At 50.7% G+C, this 19,805-nt stretch overlaps 1 protein-coding gene across 1 annotated transcript; it reads right to left on the reverse strand.

Moving 5' to 3' along the window:
* Positions 1-7,918: 7,918 nt before the first annotated feature.
* Erp27 (endoplasmic reticulum protein 27) lies at positions 7,919-18,438 on the reverse strand. The gene is made up of 7 exons (XM_048337406.1): positions 18,360-18,438; positions 16,570-16,670; positions 15,289-15,426; positions 10,181-10,297; positions 9,613-9,738; positions 8,680-8,877; positions 7,919-8,060 (listed from the first exon to the last, which is right to left on the reverse strand). Exons 1-7 carry the CDS (start codon positions 18,436-18,438, stop codon positions 8,013-8,015), a joined length of 807 nt encoding a protein of 268 aa, XP_048193363.1. The 3' UTR covers positions 7,919-8,012.
* Between the last annotated feature and the right edge of the window lie 1,367 nt (positions 18,439-19,805).

The following is a 19,805-nucleotide window of genomic DNA, read 5'->3' on the forward strand; positions in this document are numbered from 1 at the left end:
TTTCACCCCTGTCCGTGTCTATCTGACTCTTGATGGTTTCACCTCTGACTCTGGTGTTTCTTTTCTTTTTCAAATAATTTTTGTGCCAGTATCGAGGCTTGAATGCAGAGCCAGGGCACTATTCCTTAATTTATCCACTTCTGGGCTTTTTTTTTTTTTTTCTTCTGTTTCATTGGAAGTGAGAGTCTTGTGGACTTTCCTGCCCGGGCTGCCCGGGCTGGCCTTGAACCACCATCCACAGATCTCAGCCTCCTGAGGGGCTGAGGTGACAGGCGTGAGCCACCGGTGCCCAGATTGTTGAAGTGTTTTCATACCTTTTCCTTTTCCTGATCTTTACAGGAGGACACTTGCTGGGATTACAGCGTGAGCTTTCCTGCAGAGAACATTGATTGGATAGCGAAGTGGAAGGAAATGTCTCTCTTTCCTTTTCCAAGAATCTTTGCTGAGTTTGTTGGAGTCAGTTTCAGCCCTTCCCATTTGTCCTCACACCATGCTGCTTTGAGGAGAACTCCTGAGGTTTTATATCTGTCTGTCTGTCTGTCTGTCTGTCTCTATCATCCATCTGTCTACCTACCTAGTCAATCTATCTGTCTGTCCTCTATCTACCTATCATCCATCTATCTACCTACCTAGTCAGTCTATCTATCTAGTCAGTCTGCCTATCTACCTATCTACTATCTCTCTCTCATCTATCTATCTGTCTGTCTGTCTACCTATCATCCATCTATCTACCTACCTAGTCAGTCTATCTATCTATCTATCTATCTATCTATCTATCTATCTATCTATCTATCTATCTATCTCTATCATTCATCTATCTACCCACCTAGTCTATCTATCTATCTATCTATCTATCTATCTATCTATCTGTCTGTCTGTCTGTCTGTCTGTCTGTCTGTCTGTCTGTCTACTCAGTCTGTCTGTCTACCTATCTACTATCTATCTAGGCAGTCTATCTACCTATCTACTATCTCATCTATCTATCTATCTATCTATCTATCTATCTATCTATCTATCTCTCATCTATCTATCTATCTATCTATCTATCTATCTATCTATCTATCTATCTATCTATCTATCTTTCAGAGCCAAAGTTTTCTGGGGACAAGTCACAGCTCCCCTACAGATGTTGGCTGTTTTTCTATATCCCGGACAGGGTCTGAACATTGTTTCAATATTTGGCTGCCAGAAATAAATCTAACACACAACAGTACAAAAATAATCCTAATCAAATAAGGCGTTCTTGGAACCGCCAGCGGTCGGATGTGACCTCTGTGAATCTGGCGGTGGGACTTGGATTCCATGCGCCCACGGCGGAAGTCGACAGGGCTCTGTGTCCTTGGATTCAGCCAGACGAGGGCAGGCATAGTTCATCCGGCTGGACGTGTTCCTGGGAAGGAAAGATAAGAAGCCTGACTCCCCAACTGACTCCAGGTTGCACAAAGAAAAGACGCAGCCCACGAAGGGGGCTTGCGAGGTTCCCTTGTAGGCCTGGTTTCAACACTTGAGATGAGGTTGGAAGACCTGCTCAGACACAGCAGGGAAGGAGCCCTCCTGTGAAGATCAGAATAAAGTTACACTCTTGTAATAAAATTACACTCCATTGAAAGGACATACACACACACACACAATTTAAAAATTATTATTATTTTTGCCAGTCGTAGGGCTCGAACTCAGGCCTGGGCGCTGTTCCTGAGCTTTTCCACTCAAGGCTGGTGCTCTACTACTTGAGCCACAGCTCCACGTCTGGTTTTCGGGTGGTTCATGGGAGATTAGAGTCTCATGGACTTAACTGCCCAGGCCGGCTTTGAACCGTGATCCTCAGATCTCAGCCTCCTGAATAGCTGCGATGACCCGCGTGAGCCACCAGCACCTGGCACTGGTGTACTTTTTATATTCAAAGAATGCCCATCGAAGAGAAAAAGAGGATCAGGGGATGCGTGAATGTACTGAACCTCTCAGCCTGCGAACAGATCAAGCAACACGTGACCCGAGTTAAAGGGTAAACAGATATTAAGACGGAGTATTTTATTCTGGGAAATTTATGTGTTTATGCAACGGAGTGTCTTGCTACACTGCCTGGCCTATAAACACTGAATAGCGTAACTGACACACCTTTATTTGAAACTCAAAAACCACACACCAACCAGACTCATTTCCCTACCACATCTTCAAAAAACATTGTATATAGCATGCCACAAAGAAAGCTTCGATTAGTTCCTGAGTTACCAATATCCTACAGCCTCTGTTTTCTGATCACTTCTGTTGCCTTGTGCAACAGCATCAGAAAGCTACTTATCTGTGTCGAACAAACATTTTTTTTCTTTTTAAACTCGGGGTGGATAAAAAAGGATAAATCCCGAAGACTTACTGTCATTGCCTTTTGCTTATCTTTTAATTTCCCCCCTCCTTCCCAAATAATAATAATTCCAAATAACACATTGCACAATTTCTGCAAAATCAAGTCGACTATAGATAACGTATACCCTATAAGACCCCGGCGTGGGGGGGGGGGGAGCTTCATTTGCATAGAGTGGGTGTGGTCTGATGAAGTCACACTGAAAGTGACCAATCACTGCTCCCGATGGCTTACAGTTGGATGTGTTTGAGGAACTGGGTGTGTGGCTGTGACTATTTCTTTGCTCCCTTTCCCACCGCCTGGGGCCTGGCGTTGAGGACTTAGGCAGCTTGGTGACCTGGTTTCACGTGAGACCCAAAGTTCCCATCTGGTCGCTCAGCCTCCGGCGGCTCTTGGCCCTCCCGGGTTAATAGAATGTGGCACAGGCGTGGTGTGGATGACCTTGGGATGACCTTGAGATGACCTTGGGCGCCTTGTTAAGAATCAGGCTGGAATCCCTTAGCAAGGAAGGGAAGCTGGGGTACAAGGCATGTGTGTGTGTGTGTGCGTGTGTGTGTGTGTGTTTGTGTTAGGGGGAGAGTGGGTGCAGGAAGTGGGTGCAGGTGGCTCCCGCCTGTCATCCCAGCGACTCAGGAGGCTGAGATCTGAGGATCGCGGTTCAAAGCCAGCCTGGGCAGCAAAGTCGTGAGACTCTGATCTCCAGTGAGCCACCAGAAAACCGGAAGTGACGCTGTGGCTCACGTGGTAGAGCACCAGCCTTGAGCACGAGAAGCCCTGAGTTCAAGTCCCAGGACTGACTCTCTCTCTCTCTCCCTCTATCTCTCTCTTTCTCTTGCACACACACACACACACACACACACACACACTCATGCAGAGCAGAAAAGGGAAAGTCCTCAAGGTAAGCTTGAATAAACACTGTCAGGAGTTTCTTATGGGGGGGGCTGGGCAGAGGGAGTTGTGGGGGGGCTACAGTCTCAAGGATGATCACACCCCGACTCTTCAGGGGGTCCGTGTTTCTGTCCTGTTCACACAAACATTCTCCTTCTCTTCCCTTCCCGGAATCCTTCCTTTCCCGTAGGCCAGCCCAGCTCCTCTTTCTTGGGTGAGCACTGACACACTTAGCTAAATGTTCTCTGCACAATTCAGGGTAAAAAAACAAAAACAAAAACAAAAAACAGAAATTATTTCTTAGTAAACATGCCAAGTCAGTATTCTTTTTTTCTTTTTAGGAGACAAATTTTTACAACAGTTAAAACATGGCTGGGAATATGGCCTAGTGGCAAGAGTGCTTGCCTCGTATACATGAGGCCCTGGGTTCGATTCCCCAGCACCACATATACAGAAAATGGCCAGAAGTGGCGCTGTGGCTCAAGTGGCAGAGTGCTAGCCTTGAGCGGGAAGAAGCCAGGGACAGTGCTCAGGCCCCGAGTTCAAGCCCCAGGACTGACAAAAAACAAAACAAAACAAAACAAAACAACAACAGTTAAAAACATTTTCCTCTTTTCCTCCAGTAATTTTTACTGGCTTTCTCTGCCTCTGTCTCTCTGTCTCTGTCTCTCTGTCTCTCTGTCTCTGTCTCTCTGTCTCTCTGTCTCTGTCTGTCTGTCTCTGTCTCTGTCTCTGTCTCTCTGTCTCTCTGTCTCTCTCTCAACTTTTAGGAAGAAAGAGAGACAAGGAGCCTCGTGGGGTTCGGGGTGGGGGCGCTGATCTGGCCCCTAAGGGTTGGTATTCCAGGCTTTCCTGAGGGAGCTGGTGAGGTCTATGGACTGGGGAGGGAGGGGTGGAGATAATCACATGTCAGCCATGTTACAAGGGCTTTGGGGAGCAGATCTGTGTGTGAGAAAGGAGTGGGAAGGATGGGGAAGGCGGATGCTGGGGTTTGTGTGTGTGTTTTTTAATAGCGACCCTGCCCTACTTCCTGAACCCGAACCGTCCCAGACTGATGTGTTTGTTTTTCCATTTTGCACAATGTCTGCAACAACAAGAATAATTTCTTTTTTTTTATTAAAAGCCAAATCAACCGGGGGGTTGAGTTTCTGGCACAAGCAAGTCCGGATGGAAATAGAATCAACGGTCAGCTGCTGCTGCTTCTCCTGCTTCAGAATTTCAGTTAGCTTATATGTCTATTGGTCAACAGAGATGACAGGCCAAGGCGTTTCAAGGCCGGCTGCGGGGGGGGGGGGGGACTCACGCCTGTCATCCCAGCTACTCAGGAGGCTGAGATCTGAGGACCCAGGTTCAAAGCCAGCCTGGGCAGGAAAGTCCGTGAGACTCTCATCTCCAATGAACGCGCCCCCCCCGCCCCCCACACACAGAAAACCGGAAGCGGCGCTGTGACTCAAGTGGTAGAGTGCCAGCCTCGAGCAAAAAGAAGCTCAGGGACAGCGCCCAGGCCGTGAGTTCAAGCCCCACCACTGACAAGACCCACCTTTATCTCAAACGATAAAGTAACTTTTTGGGTGTTTGTTTGTTTGAGGGGTGCGTTCCTTCTAGAAATACGTTCTGGAATCTGGGAAGGAATGTGAGAACTCAGCATTTGCTTCCACAAACCAAACAGCCTTTGCTGTGGTTTGGACTCCATTCTGCTTTTTGCTTTTTTTTTTTTTGCTTGGTGATTAGTTACTGTCCAGGCCTTTTCCAGGAATGGCACACCTTCTCCTTCATTCACGAGTTATCTAAGGACGCAGTGCGTTTACGTCTCCTCCTAAAATCTCTATATCTTCCGAGAAATCAAAATTAAAAAAAGAAAATCCGTTGGCACCGCAGCCATGGGCAGAATGGCGGCGTGGAGTATTTTGATCCGTGTTCTGGGCTGCTCTTTTCAGTGGTGGGAAAGGGCTCCGCCGACCATCTCCGTTGTAATTAGAATCACACAGCTCGAAGTGTGTGTGTGGGGGGGGGGGGTGGGAAACGGTGAGGGTTTTTTTCTTCCCCCCTCTTCCCAGGCTATCGTTAGTGGTGTTGGGGAGCAAATTTGGTGAAGGGGAGGTGTGTGTTGGGGGGGGGAGCTGGGTGCAAATAGAGCGAATGAGTCAGGGCAAGAGAGAGGCTGCCGGGGTTAAGGGCTGAGATCATGAGCTGTTACTCCTCATTTCCACTCAGAGGAGGAGTTCGTGGGGGGGGGGGGAGAGTAAAAGCTAGATGAGGGACCTCCCCCCCAAAAAACAGAACTCCCCTGGACAGGATCATTTGGGAAGGCTTGGATGGGAAAGAGAGAGGATAGGGCCCAGCATGTTCCAGAACGTTCCAGCATGTTCCAGCATGTTCCAGAACGTTCCAGAACATTCCAGCATGCTCCTCCAGAACGTTCCAGCACATTCCAGGCACCGTTCCTTGGGTACCAACCTCCAGGCAGACCCTTCCACCCTTGGTTCTTCTTCTTCCTGCGCTCCATCGAGCGACAGAGATGGAGAAAGGAGTCCAGACAGAGGCACCGAAGTCCGCAGGACGGGATGACTGGAGGGACCCCAGGGGAGGGGTGATGGCGGGCCCATTTAAGGCTGGTGCTCCACTACCTTGAGCCGCAGCTCCACTTGGGACGTCTTGGCGATTGACTGGAAGAGAAGCATTCCAAGGACTTCGCTGCCCCGGGCTGGCTTTGAACCCACGATCCTCAGAACTCAGCCTCCTGAGTGGCTGGGATGACGGGGCGGGCGGGAGACACGGGGCTGGGTGCTCTAGCTGCCTTGCACTCCTGTGTGCACACCGCCCCCCCCCCCACAAGCCAGCAGCCACCTCCCCGCCCAGGACCATGGCATGGCTTCCCCAGAGAGGAACAAGCAGGGCTTTGTGGTTCTCTTCCCAGTTTTTATTTATTACCTCCCCCCCCCCCCCCCCGCCCAGCTCTTTGCCACTTAGGTTCTTTTCTGCAGAGCCAAGGGCCTGCCGGGAACAAGGGGCCATCTGTGTGTGGACAGTGAGAGCTTGTAGTCCAGGGGTGTCGGGCCGACGCGGCCCCCCCACTCCCTTCCTTCATCCTACGTCGGGTCGAGTCGCACACCACACCTGCTTAGTCCCAGCCCGTCTGTCTGGGAGCCAGTGTCCCCCCCCTCCTCCCCCACCCCGCCCTGGCAACCCCTGAACCTTTTCCCTAATGGACTCCCCAGCATCTTGGCTACACCAGTGGTGGTTATCAGGCTGGACAGTCTCCCACCCAACCCCGCACGCCACCCCCCGGGGGGGACCTGGCACCGATCGGTCGCTCCGGGCCTGGGTCTCAGTGAGGACTCAGTGCGCAGTGCCCTCTCGGCTTAGCTGGGCAGCTGGCTGTTCACAGACAAAAAAAAAAAGGCGGGGGTGGGGAGTGGTGACGTTCTCCTGGAATGGAATCGCCTTGGTATTTATTTAAAATTTATTTTTATCGTGATGGTAAAGGTGATGGACAGAGGGGAGATGGTTCCCTAAGTCAGGTCACGAGTACATGTCTTTTCTTTTTTCTTTTATCTTATTTTTTGTGCCAGTCCTGGGCCTTGGACTCAGGGCTTGAGCACTGTCCCTGGCTTCCTTTCGCTCAAGGCTAGCACTCTGCCACTTGAGCCACAGCGCCACCTCTGGCCATTTTCTGTATATGTGGTGCTGGGGAATCGAACCCAGGGCTTCATGTATACGAGGCAAGCACTCTTGCCACTAGGCCACATTCCAGCCCACAAGTACATTTCTTTTTGGACCGTGCCCCCCCTTCCCTCGCTCTCTCCCAGTTTTCCCCTCCCGTCCCCACCCACAAGTTGTCGAGTTCATTTTCCGCGTCGTGTCCAGTGAGGACCACAGCTGCCTTTGTTCCCCCTCTGTCCCTCCATTTCTGTGCCTCCATTTACCCTCTCAAAGACAGAGAAACCAACACACAAGACAAAGAGAACACAAAAACAGCAATAAAGAAAAAAAAAACAAACCCCTCTTGTTTCCATTTCCTGATAGGCTACTTGTTTATTTATTTGAGTGGTTGATTCACACAGAAGATGGGAAATGCTAAGCAGCATAAATTAATTTCCTTCCTTCCTTCCTTCCTTCCTTCCTTCCTCCCTCCTTTTCTCCTTCCCTCCCTCCTTTCCTTTCTTCCTTCCTTCTTTCCTTTCTCTCCTCCTCTCTCTTTCTTTCTTTCATATACTTGGTTCCTTTCTTTTGAGTTCAAAACTTGGAGTCATCACTTAACTTTTGACACACACACACACACACACACACATACACAAGTCCCAAATAACAACAACAACAACAACAACATATCCTAAAACAATTTCAGACAAGTCCTTCATCCTTCGATTGCTGGCTCTGGGTCAGAGAAGGAAGGGCATGTCATTAGGGAAGCTGGTGGACTTTCCATCTCTAGACAACCCCAAGCAGACAGAGAAGGTTCCGGAATGGCAGGCCCCATCCTCACCACAGCCAACGGGATGTCTAGGAAGGGGGCTGGCCATGTTCTCACGCGGGAAGGGCTGTAGTGAAGAAAGCTGAAAGAGAGGAGGAGAAGAAGGAAGATTGGGAAGATGGAATGGAGTCATCACCCCGGAACGTGTGTGTGTGTGTGTGTGTGTGTGTGTGTGTGTGTGTATCCTGTCTGGTGTAGCAGGAGTGTGACTTGCTCCTTTTACGTAGCAGATGTGCTGTTGTCAGCAGAAGGAGGAGGAGGAGGAGGAGGAGGAGGAGGAGGACGGAGAAATCAGAGTTCTTCTTTAGGGCTGGTGTCTTCTGATTTACCATCTTCTCTCTGAAACAAACGAGCACGGGTATTTATTATTATTGTGTTTGTGAGTGTGGTGTGTGTGTGTGCGCGCGCGTGTGCGCACGCATGTGTGCTGGTCCTGGGGCTTGAACTCAGGGCCTGGGCGCTGTCCCTGAGCTTCTTCTTTCACTCAAAGCTGGCGCTCTACCCCTTGAGCCACTCTCCCATGTCCGGTTTTCTGCTGGTGCCTTGGAGATCAGCGTCTCACGGACTTTCCTGCCTGGGTTGACTTTGAACCGGGATCCTCCGATCTCAGCCTCCTGAGTGGTGGTTGGGATGACAGGCCTGAGCCATGGGTGCCCGGTAGAACACCTCTGTTTCGGTTTCGAGATTCGAACTCAAGTCCTTAGCCTAGCAAGGCAGGCGCTCTATCCCTTGAGCCACACCCCTGACCTTTTTCTCTTTTTCTTTAATTACGTTTCAGATGGGGTTTTGAGCTTTTGCCTCAGGTTGGCCCCGGACCACAATCCTCTTAGTTTTACTTGCACCCAGCTGGGATTACAGGAATGAGCCACTACGCCCAGCCTCCCCCCCACGAAGCAGTCCCTAGCAGGGAGGCCCAGAGGAGGAGTCCACACCTGCAGCTCGCTTCCTCTCCACTTACCAACAGCTTCCCCGCCAGGAACCCGCCACAGAACTCCTTCACCTGCTCCACGTCCACTCGGGAGATGGGCAGTGTGTCCCACTGGTCATCCAGTGTCCGGTAAATAGCCAAGGCCGGCAGCTGAGACTCCCTCAGCCGGAAGTACGACACCACTTTGCCGTTGTCCTTTTGGCCACTGTCTACCAGAACAAAGAGGATCTGCACAAGGGAAGAAATGAAGTGAAGATGCCAGCGAAGCAATGACGTTGGAGATGCAAGAAGAGTTAATGTGACGGTTGGGTTTTCACCCCTTGAATCTACGGCCGGGGCTACCTGACTGACATTTCCGCTGAGTTTCAATAAATCTATCTTGGGTGGCTTCGTTATCTTATTCCTTTGTTGAATGAATGAATGATTCTTGTGTCGCTGTCGAGACTTGAGTTCGGGGCCGGGGCACACTGCCTTTTAGCTTGTTTTTTTTTTTTTTTTTTGCTTGTGGCTGGCCCACTTGAGCCACAGCTCCATTTCCAGGCTTTGCTTTGCTTTTCGGTGATTAATTGGAGGTCAGAGTCATACAGACTTTTCCGTCCAGGCTGGCTTTGAACTGTGATCCTCAGATCTCAGCCCCTCAGGTAGTTAGGATGACAGGCGTGAGTCACCAGCACCTGGCTGTGTGTCTGTTTTCTTTCCTCTCCACCCACCAATATTTTAAAAAATACATTATTTGAACCACCATGAGAAGGTCTGATTAGGTAGGCCTTTCACATTACCAAGCGCCTCTTCAGAACGATTCATATTCAACTCTAACTGCCATGATCCAACCGTCGGCGTGGATGCTCAGGATGAGCTTCTTACTCCAAGGGTCATCTCAGAGACTAACTTGCGACCTCCCCGTGCCCATCGCTTCCCCTAGGCTCTGACGCTGGGCATTCTGGGGGGGCCACGCCCGCTCACCTCTCCCTGGTAGAGCTTGGCCGCCGTCTGGTATGTGGCCAGATTCTCCTGGAACCCCGGGGACGCCTTGTCCATCAGCAGGAGGAGGTGGATCTCGATCATGGTGTTAAACAGGCCCAGCACCGTCTGGTGAATTGAAATGCAGAGAGAGAGACAGGGAGACAGAGAGGAGAGAGACATGCAGAGAGAGAGAGAAGGGTGGGAAGGAAGGAGGAAGGAAGAGGGAGAGAGCAGGGAAGGAGAGAGAGAGAAGGAGGGGAAGGAGAGAGAAAAGGGTGGGAAGGAGGAGGAAGAGAGAAGGGAAGGAGGAAGAGAGCAAGATAGAGAAGAAGGAAGGGTGGCCAAGAGAGAAGGAGAGGAGCAGAGAGAGAGAAAGAGAGAGAGAGAGAGAGAGAGAGAGAGAATGAGATATTACTCACAACGTGGTGAACAGATTGGTCTTCAGCCAGTAGCCCAGTTGGACCAACATCCAAGATGGCGCCTCAACTGCTTTCCAGGCAGGTCCATAGCCCAGACATCTGCCCCAAGACAGGGGAGTCTCCCTTAACCCCCCCCCCCCTCCACTCACCATGGCATTGTACTCGGTCACCAGACGCAAGTTGTTGGTGCGGATGAATCGGCTCAGCGTGGCCGGCTCCAGGCCCGCCAGGGCCTGGTCCTCTAAGTTCAGCTGCTGGTTGTCTACCTGGGGACAGAGCAGAGGACGCCCTGGTGACCATGGTGGTCCCGTCCTGGCCCCACAGTGCACTGCTTCCCAGCAGGGACCGACTGGGCGAACAGCCCGACCACAGGGAAATCAGCAAGACGCCATCCCTGCTCATGTTCTGGGCCCCGGGCCGCCCAGACAGCACCCACAGGCAGATTCGGACATGCGGAATTGACACGATTCATTATTGCATAATAGCCAGTCGTGACTGAAGAATAGCAGAGCACTCACTGAACACTGAGTTAACGAGCGTACATGGTTCACGTACCGGGGTTCAATATGAATAATGAGTTGTTAGGAGTCATCAATTGCTATTGCGTGAGAACACTTCGTGGTTAATTAACGAAGCACGCATCATCCAATGAATATCGAATTATCGAACGGGCATGTTTTGCTTGCCAGGATTTAATATGAATCACGAATGACTACTATTTGTCGTTAAATATTCATTGGTAATGAATAATCCAATGAACATTGACCTATCAGACATACATGCTTTGCTTACCAGAATTTAATATTAACGATGAATTGTTGTGAGTTAGTGATAACACTTCATTATTCATCAATTAATAATAAATAATTAAATGAGTACCGAATTATTGGGCCTACATGCTTTGCTTACCGGAGTTTAATATTAACAATGATAATACAGAGTCAGTAGGTGGATATTGTGTACTATATTCTGATTTAATGACTAATATTAACAATGACTAATTTTAATAATTTGCAGCAATCGGCACTTAGAACCGTCGAATCCATCTCCATTTCCTGGCACCACAATTAAGAAATTATTTTGGGGGGGGGGCAGCTGAATTCTAAACTTCTCGAGATACTGTTGTTACCATTGCGGCAATAGTTAACAGATGTTCACGTTTATGCACACATTTACATTTTAGCTTCTATTTATTTCTTCCTGCAATTTCTGTCTTCCCCTCCTTCCTTCCTTCCTTCCTTCCTTCCTTCTTTCCTTCCTTCCTTCCTTCCTCCTTCCCTCCCTCCCTCCCTTCCTTCGTGTTTTTTGGTTATTTTTAGCAGTACTAAGGTTTGAACTCAGGGACTTGTGCTGCTGGGTGGGTGCTGTACCACTTGAACCACGCTTCCAGCCCTTTCTTCTCTAGTTGCTTTTCAGATAGGATCTCATGCTTTTTTTTTTTTTTTTTTGCCCCCCAGGGCTGGATTTAGGACTACGATTCTCTTTCCTTGTCCTCCTCCATAGCTGGTATTACAGGTATGCGCCACGGCACTAGGCCCTCGTTGACCTGTCTGAAATGTCTCTCCACGCTGCCCAGAGAACCCCTCTGAGTATTTCCTTTAGCACGCATTATCTCAGCCCCCAGAGCAGCTGGGATAGGCGGTGTGAACCACCAGCCCCTGGCTGGTACCTACTTTTTTTTTTTTTTGGCCAGTCCTGGGCCTTGGACTCAGGGCCTGAGCGCTGTCCCTGGCTTCTTCCCGCTCAAGGCTAGCACTCTGCCACTTGAGCCACAGCGCCGCTTCTGGCCGTTTTCTGTATATGTGGTGCTGGGGATCGAACCTAGGGCCTCGTGTATCCGAGGCAGGCACTCTTGCCACTAGGCTATATCCCCAGCCCCTGGTACCTACTTTTATTCAAGATCATTCCCCTTGGGTTAATGAAAGCCTCCCCGAGCGTTGCTCGACTCTGACGGCTAATTTGATAAATCCTCAACGTAGGCAGCCATCTTCTTACCGTCCATTTGTTCTAGAATGGTTGCTGAGCACCTGCTGTGTGTTCTAGTCATGGCCGCACTAGGACCGCGTTTGTCCTCCATTTAAATGTAGGAGGAAACGAAAGCTGAAATGCACAGAAGCGTCGTGTTTCTTAAAGAAAACCCTGCCCAGAATGGAAAAAAAAAAAAAAACAACCCAATCTGTTTTTGTGCCTATTCAAGGTTGACATTCACAGGGTTCCGAGTTAGAAAGCTCGAGAAAGAACTAGAAAGGCAAGAGGAAAAACAAAAATGTCTCAGTCAGAGTTCCCCTGAGGCTTTTTACTTCCAGCTTCTACCCTGATTCAAGAGTCGGGGAGATGGGGGTTGGAGACATGGCTCCGTTGGTAGAGCACCGGCCAACGAGCAAAGCATCAGGTCCTGAGTTCGAGTCCTGGTCTTGGACTAAGTTTTACAAAAAGAAAAGTTGGGCCTGGTGGCTCATGCCTGTCATCCCAGCTACTCAGGAGGCTGAGATCTGAGGATCATGGTTCAAAGCCAGCCTGGGCAGAAAAGTCAGTGAGACTCTTCTCTCCCATCAACTACTCAGCAAAAGCTGGAAGTGGCGCTGTGGCTTCAGTGGTAGAGTGTTAGCCTTGAGCACCAAGAGGCTCAGGGACAGCGCCCAGGCTGTGAGTTCAAGCCCTAGGACCAGCAAACACACACACACACACACACACACACACACACACACACACACACACTTTGCCAGCTGGCTGTTGCTTTTGTACTTTAAGGCTGCCTGTTGCAACCACCCGAATCATGTTATTTGACTCCCAATCAGGGCCCTTTCAGTATCGCACACACCCGAAGGCTTCCTGCTGGTGTTTTTCTAGGAACTCTTAGGTCTGGTGCCTGAGCTGCTTCCTAGCTGACCCCAGCCAGGAGCCCGGGCCCTGGGGTTGCGTTTCCTGGCAACCAATCACCCAGACTTCCCAGAACTAGACTGTAGGAAGTTCCAGCAGAGCCAGGTGTCTGGGACCTGAGGAATGCAGGCCAGGAAGAGAAAGGATACAGAAAGACCATCACCCTCCCAGACAGCGGGAGTGCTGTCATACACACACACACACACACACACACACACACCCCTCTCCAAGGTTGCTATGCTTCTGAAACCATGCCCGATTATTTCATTATTTTATAAACAAATACATTCTGGAAACCACACCGGGATAGGAAATCTGCGGGATGGGGGTAAGAAAGTATTATGCATCATCTACTGCAAAGAGAATCCCACCCTGAGAACTGAGAGAGGGGAACATTGCTTTTCTCCCCCTAAAATGTATAGCAGAAGGTGTATTTGTGGGGTTTTTAGCATTGATGGATGACAGATACTTAGGGTCACCGTGTCCCGGGATGGCTCTGTGTTGGGTATATTCTAGACACTCTGGTGCAGTTGTGCACGGAACCTCTCTGCTTCCCCCGGGCATGGATTCCACTGCTGGCTGGAGAAGAGAATTGGGTGGGTTAGTGCTGACACTAAAAAGGAGGTGTCAAGATGGAGAGAGTGAGAAGAATGAAAGGAGGAAGCTTCTGGAACTGCAGAAGAGAGAGGAGGGGGGGTGTGAATCTGCTATCCGTCGTCCTCGTCAAAGATGTCACAGATGGGAGAGGGGGAGCTTAGTGGAAAAACGAGGCTCACACCCGGCTTAAAGGAGGCTTAAAACCCTGGGCGTAAAGCCTTCTCTTCAATGTTCCACCGGTTTCTAAAACCCCACAACCAACCAAAGAACCAGCAACCCCGAATTCCGCACCTGCCCCCACTATGTTAAGACTCTCTGATTTTTTTTTTAGATGTCACCCCCTTTGGGTATCCACTGTTTGCTACCCATCGAATGAGTGCCATCGCCGTCTTTCATTTCATTTTGGAATGGGGGGGGGTGGCATTGTGGCCCCTCCAAAGCGGTCCTGAACTCCTGACCCACCTGCCTCAGCCTCTGGATGCTGGGATTACAGGCATGCACGCCCATGCTTGTCTTTTTCCTTTCACTTCCATGGCTGCCTCTCCCCTGGAGGCCTTTCGTGTGGTGCATATCCTTCTCTATTTTATTTATTTCCGTTTGCCTGTCGCACAAGACTCTTCCATGCGGAATCATCGTTTGCGGAACCATCTCGTTAAAACCCCTTGGTGTTCAGGTGACTCTGCTCATCTAAAGGCTTGGGGAGGAGGGGCGGGGCTTCCCCATGCCAATCAAAGTAAGCACAAGCCCACTGTGGGATTCTAACTTCTCCAACACATGTCTCTAATCAGGTCTGTCTGTCTTAGAGCCCTTTGCTGCCAGTACATTTTTCCCCCCGCCCGGGCTAGCCAAATTGGCCAGTTCATCAATTCCTTAACTGAACTCGCTTTAAAACAAACACAAAATCGCCCCCGGAGCCATGATTTTCCTTTACAGCGTCCAGATTTTGTCTCCTTTGCTTCCTAGCTCCGTGGTCTCCTTCCCATTTTTTATCCCCGTAATCAGATCGTCCACAGTGTTTTTCTCCTTCGAGCACGTTAGAATCCGTCGGATGATATGGCGCAGTAACTTAGATTGTAAGATGTCTGAGCACAGCAAACACATTCGGTGTCTTTGTTACTATTGTCCATCATGAGGGGGGGGGGCGTGGGGTTGGTGGTAAAGGAGGGCTTGTGACAAATGTCAACACCCCAAAGCGCAAAATGGTGGAGCTATCTACTGAACAACTCATGGGGTGGGGGGGAAGGAAAGGAAAGGGGGAGGGGGAGGGGGAATGAGGGAGGAGGTAGCAAACAGTACAAGAAATGTATCCAGTGCCTAATGTATGAAACTGTAACGGCTCTGGTACATCAGTTTGACAATAGAAATTTTAAAAATACATAAATAAATAAAATAAAATAAATCCCCATCCCCCCCCAAAAAATGGTGGAGCTCAAAACACCTTGGGGAGGAGGCACTCGAACCCCTTTATTTTACAGATGGAAGGGTGAATGCTACGGGAGTGCTCAGTACCTTTTGGGGTTCCCTAATGCCCCCCCCCAAAATGGGCCACCGGGGTGTCCCATTTCCTGTCCCTCTCTCCCTTGCTTTGCCACACCTGTCTGGCGAGCCCGGATTGACTCATCCCTGCCCTTGAACTTGGCAACCCACCCAGCCCTCAGGAGCCGGATACATGGCGTCCTTTCTACTTGCAGGAATCAACCACCCGGGGCCTGGGAGGGTGGGGTGGGGTGGGGGTGGGGTGGCCGCCATCTGCCCTCCCCCCCCCCCCCCCCCGACTCACCAGACGGAAGAGCGAGATGGCATTGCCGGTGATGTTGTAATGGCGCAGCACCTCGGAGTCGTTGGCCATGCCGAAGGGCACATCCTGGAAGTCCGGGGCCAGGCCGCGGAACGTGGCCACCGCTGGCATTTCCAGATCCTAGAGCAACCGAACACAACACGACAAGGAACAGCACCGCGGAGGTGGAATGGCGATGGACAGTGTGTGTGCGTGTGTGTGTGTGTGTGTGTGTGTGTGTGTGTGTGAGCTCAGCCCCCCTGGGCATTGTCCCTTGAGCTTTTCCACCCAATGCTGGTCAGTGGCTCGCTCCACTTGTGGCTTTCGGGTGGTTCATTGGGGATCAACCACCCCCCCCAACCCCGCCCGCCCCAGGCTGGTTTCGAGCTCCAGTCCTCAGATCTCAGCCTCCTGAGTGGCTGGGCTTACAGGGGTGCCGTCTGGTTGGACATGGGTTCTTTTCTAATCAGCCCTGGCAAACGGACACTTGGAGGCCTCGGTGCTGGCCTCTGGTGGCCGTGGGCGGGGTTGCAGGCCCCGCCTGGACCCTGCCTTTCCCAGGGGGGCCCTGACCCCTGGGACCTGGGACTGTGTCATGTCTCCCTCCCTTATCCGGAGAGAGCTGGGTGGGTGGCTCACGCCTGTCATCCCAGCTACTCAGGAGGCTGAGATCTGAGGATCGCGGTTCAAAGCCAGCCCGGGCAGGAAAGCCCGTGAGACTCTCATCTCCAGTGAACCACCAGGAAACCGGAAGTGGCGCTGTGGCTCAAGCGGTAGAGCGCCAGCCTTGAGCAAAAGCAGCTCAGGGACAGCGCCCAGGTCCTGAGTTCAAGCCCCGGGACCGACAGAACAAAACAAGTCACAGTGGTCAGGTGCCAGGTGTGGTCCATCATGAAGAGGAGCTGCGTAGCTCACAGAAGCCGGGCGGACGCTGGGGTCTATTTCTCGGGTGCCGTGAGGAATAGAAACTGGGGCTCTTAGGGTGATGGGGGTTTTGAGCATGGCTTTCTTCTGCAGATCCCGACGTGGCCGGAGAGCCCAGAGCTCTTAAAACAAGTGTGTGCATGTGTGTGTGTGAGACACGGTGGCAATGCAGACATGGAACCTTCTGGAAGGTCACAGGCCTTCGTGGACAAGCTGAGAGTAGACGCCGGCTCTCCCCCGTCCTACGGCGATGTCATCTGATGTCACGGTCACTGTCACGGTTCCCTCGGGGGCCACACCCGGGGTGAGGGAGGATGGAGGGACAGGGGAGGATGGGAGAGCAGGGGACGGGGTACCCACCTGGAAGAAGCCAATGAGCGTCACCTCGGCCGCCGCGACAAAGTCCACCGCCGCTTGGACGTCGGTCAGCCACACGGGGCCCCACACGGCACCGGGGTCCTCTAGAGAGAGGCAGACAGGGTCAGAGAGAGACGGGGAGAGGAAGGAGGAGAGACAGAGAGAGACAGGGAGACAGAGATAAACAGAGAGAGAAGGAGAGACAGAAAGAGACAGAGAGACAGAGATAAACAGAGAGAAAAAGGAGAGACAGAGACAGAGATAAACAGAGAGAGAAAGGAGAGACAGAGAGAGACAGATACAGATAAACAGAGAGAGAAAGGAGAGACAGAAAGAGACAGAGAGACAGAGACAGAGATAAACAGAGAGAAAAAGGAGAGACAGAGACAGAGATAAACAGAGAGAAAAGGAGAGACAGAGACAGAGATAAACAGAGAGAGAAAGGAGAGACAGAAAGAGACAGAGAGACAGAGACAGAGATAAACAGAGAGAAATGAGAGACAGAAAGAGACAGAGATAAACAGAGAGAGAAAGAAGGAGAGACAGAAAGAAACAGAGACAGAGATAAACAGAGAGAGAAAGGAGAGACAGAAAGAGACAGAGAGACAGAGATAGAGAGAGAAAGGAGAGACAGAGAGAGACAGGGAGACAGAGATAAACAGAGAGAGAAGGAGAGGCAGTAAGAGACAGAGATAAATAGAGAGAGAAAGGAGAGACAGAAAGAGACAGGGAGACAGAGATAAACAGAGAAATGAGAGACAGAAAGAGACAGAGGACAGAGATAAACAGAGAGAGAAAGGAGAGACAGAAAGACAGAGACAGAGATAAACAGAGAGAAGGAGAGACAGAAAGAGACAGAGACCAGATAAACAGAGAGAGAAGGAGAGACAGTAAGAAACAGAGAGACAGAGATAAACAGAAAGGAGAGGCAGTAAGAGACAGGGAGACAGAGATAAACAGAGAGAAAAAGAAGGAGAGATGGTAAGAAACAGAGAGACAGAGATAAACAGAGAAAGAAAGACAGTAAGAGACAGAGATAGGGAGAGAGATAAACAGAGCGAAAGAAAGACAATAAGAAAGAGAAAGATAAACAGAGAGAGGAGAGACAGTAAGAGACAGAGATAAACAGAGAGAGAAAGGAGAGACAGAAAGAGACAGAGACAGACACAGACAGAGATAAACAGAGAGAGGAGAGACAGAAAGAGACAGAGATAGAGATAGAGAGGGAGAGAGAGCACTCCAGAAAGAGTGAGGCAGAGAGAGAGAGACAGACAGAGACAGAAACAGACACAAAGATAGACAGAGACAGACAGACAGACAGATACAGAGAGTGAGATAGAGAGAGAGAGAGAGGGACAGAGACAGAGACAGAGAGACAGAGAGACACCAAAGATGTAGATTTCGGGGTACTGAGTTGGCAAGAAGCACCCTTAAATACCGAGAACATCTCATACACCTCTTCTCATCATGCTAACGCCAAATATATATACATATATGTAATTTCGAGGAATGCAGTTACCATGCTAAGACGTCATTATTATTATTCCTACTGTCATCATTACTATTTTCACTAACATATGTGAGGCCCCCTGCCCTCCGTCTGCTCCCCAAGAACACGCGGTTAGATTTCTCCCCTCTCTGCTGGGCAGTACTCAGTACCACCCAGTACTTTCTAGGCTTGGATGGAAAATACCCAAGGGATCACTGTGCCCGCCCCCCACCCCCTGCCCCCCCACCTCTCCTGTTGAATTCTGGGGCTCCCCTCCCCCACACCCCAGGCTGTTTTCTTTTACCTGTGGAATCTTCAGTGTCTGTGGCGACCCCAGGGGCCGGGCGCAGGTGAGGAGGAGGAGGAGGAGGAGGAGTCCACATCTGGACTTACATCTGGGTTCCCCGGTTTCCATACTGGGGCCTGCTCAGCCTCTGGGTGTGGGTTTTGGGGTGTGGGATCCGGGCAGAGCTACTTGCTGGTAACTCGGCCGTGGGGGTTTTCAGTTCGGTGGGAATTTCACAGGTGGCCTGGCCCCCGATCAAAGGCTCAGAATGTAAACAGCAACCTGAAGAAGGCCGGTCTCATTTATCTAAATTGAACAAGGAGCCAGTGAGGTGCTGGGTGCTAGGTGTTGATTTAGGAGCGGGAATGCAGAGGTAAATCATGATTGGAACCAGGAGCTCACAGCTTGGACTGAAAATGGTTGGGGGGGTGGGGGCGGGGGGAGAGGATGGACAAAGAAAGAAACGATTGAAGCATGTTCAAAATGAACAACCCCCTTGGGCTGGGGATATAGCCTAGTGGCAAGAGTGCCTGCCTCGGATACACGAGGTCCTAGGTTCGATTCCCCAGCACCACATATACAGAAAACGGCCAGAAGCGGCGCTGTGGCTCAAGTGGCAGAGTGCTAGCCTTGAGCGGGAAGAAGCCAGGGACAGTACTCAGGCCCTGAGTCCAAGGCCCAGGACTGGCCAAAAAAAAAAAAAAAAAAAAAAATGAACAACCCCCCCCTCCCCGATGCCAGTAATAAAAATGTGCGTGCGTGTGCGTGTGTGTGTGTGTGTGAAACCATAAAGCACCAATGAAAGAAATGGAGTACTATAAAAGCAAGAAGAAGAAAACGCTGCACAAGGTCAAAATATTACATTAGGTCTTGTTTTTTTCCCCCATACTGTGTTCTGAACACTTACTGCCCAGGGTACTTAGCTGTAGTGTGTGGACACATTCTACCCCGTGCTGTGTCTGATCCAAGCTCTCCCACCCCCCCCCAAGGAAATGCCTAAGAAAGGGACCCCTTTGGGCGCCATCTTTGTTGGAAGGGAGGAAAGGAGGGTCTCAGTCAGGACATACGATCGTTGCTTTATTCTCGGTTCTCCTGTTGGTGTTTACAATGTCCCCCCCCCCCCACCACACACAAAAGAAGTATCTCACTGGGGGTGGGGGGGGGAGAGGGAGAGGAGGGGTGTGCCAAGAATTCACGGGGCCAGAGACAAGCCCAGAACACTTCTGTGAGTGATGGGAACCCCAAGGTGAAGGAGGAACATATGAGGGGGGTGGGGGTCTGGATGATTTTTCTAGCCTCTACTCGCTTGGAGGAAAGTAAAAGAGGGGGCCCATGGGGAATGAGATGGAGAATGAAGGACGAGCTAGCGGTAACTTGGGGTTCAGAGGAAGTGGGCGGGGTCAACGACAGATGGGCCAGGGGGCGCCGGAGATGGGGAGGGGGGAGAGGGGGGCGATCCAGCAG

Source organism: Perognathus longimembris, unplaced genomic scaffold (assembly GCF_023159225.1).
Source record: "Perognathus longimembris pacificus isolate PPM17 unplaced genomic scaffold, ASM2315922v1 HiC_scaffold_5383, whole genome shotgun sequence".
NCBI classification, from domain to species: Eukaryota; Metazoa; Chordata; class Mammalia; order Rodentia; family Heteromyidae; genus Perognathus; species Perognathus longimembris.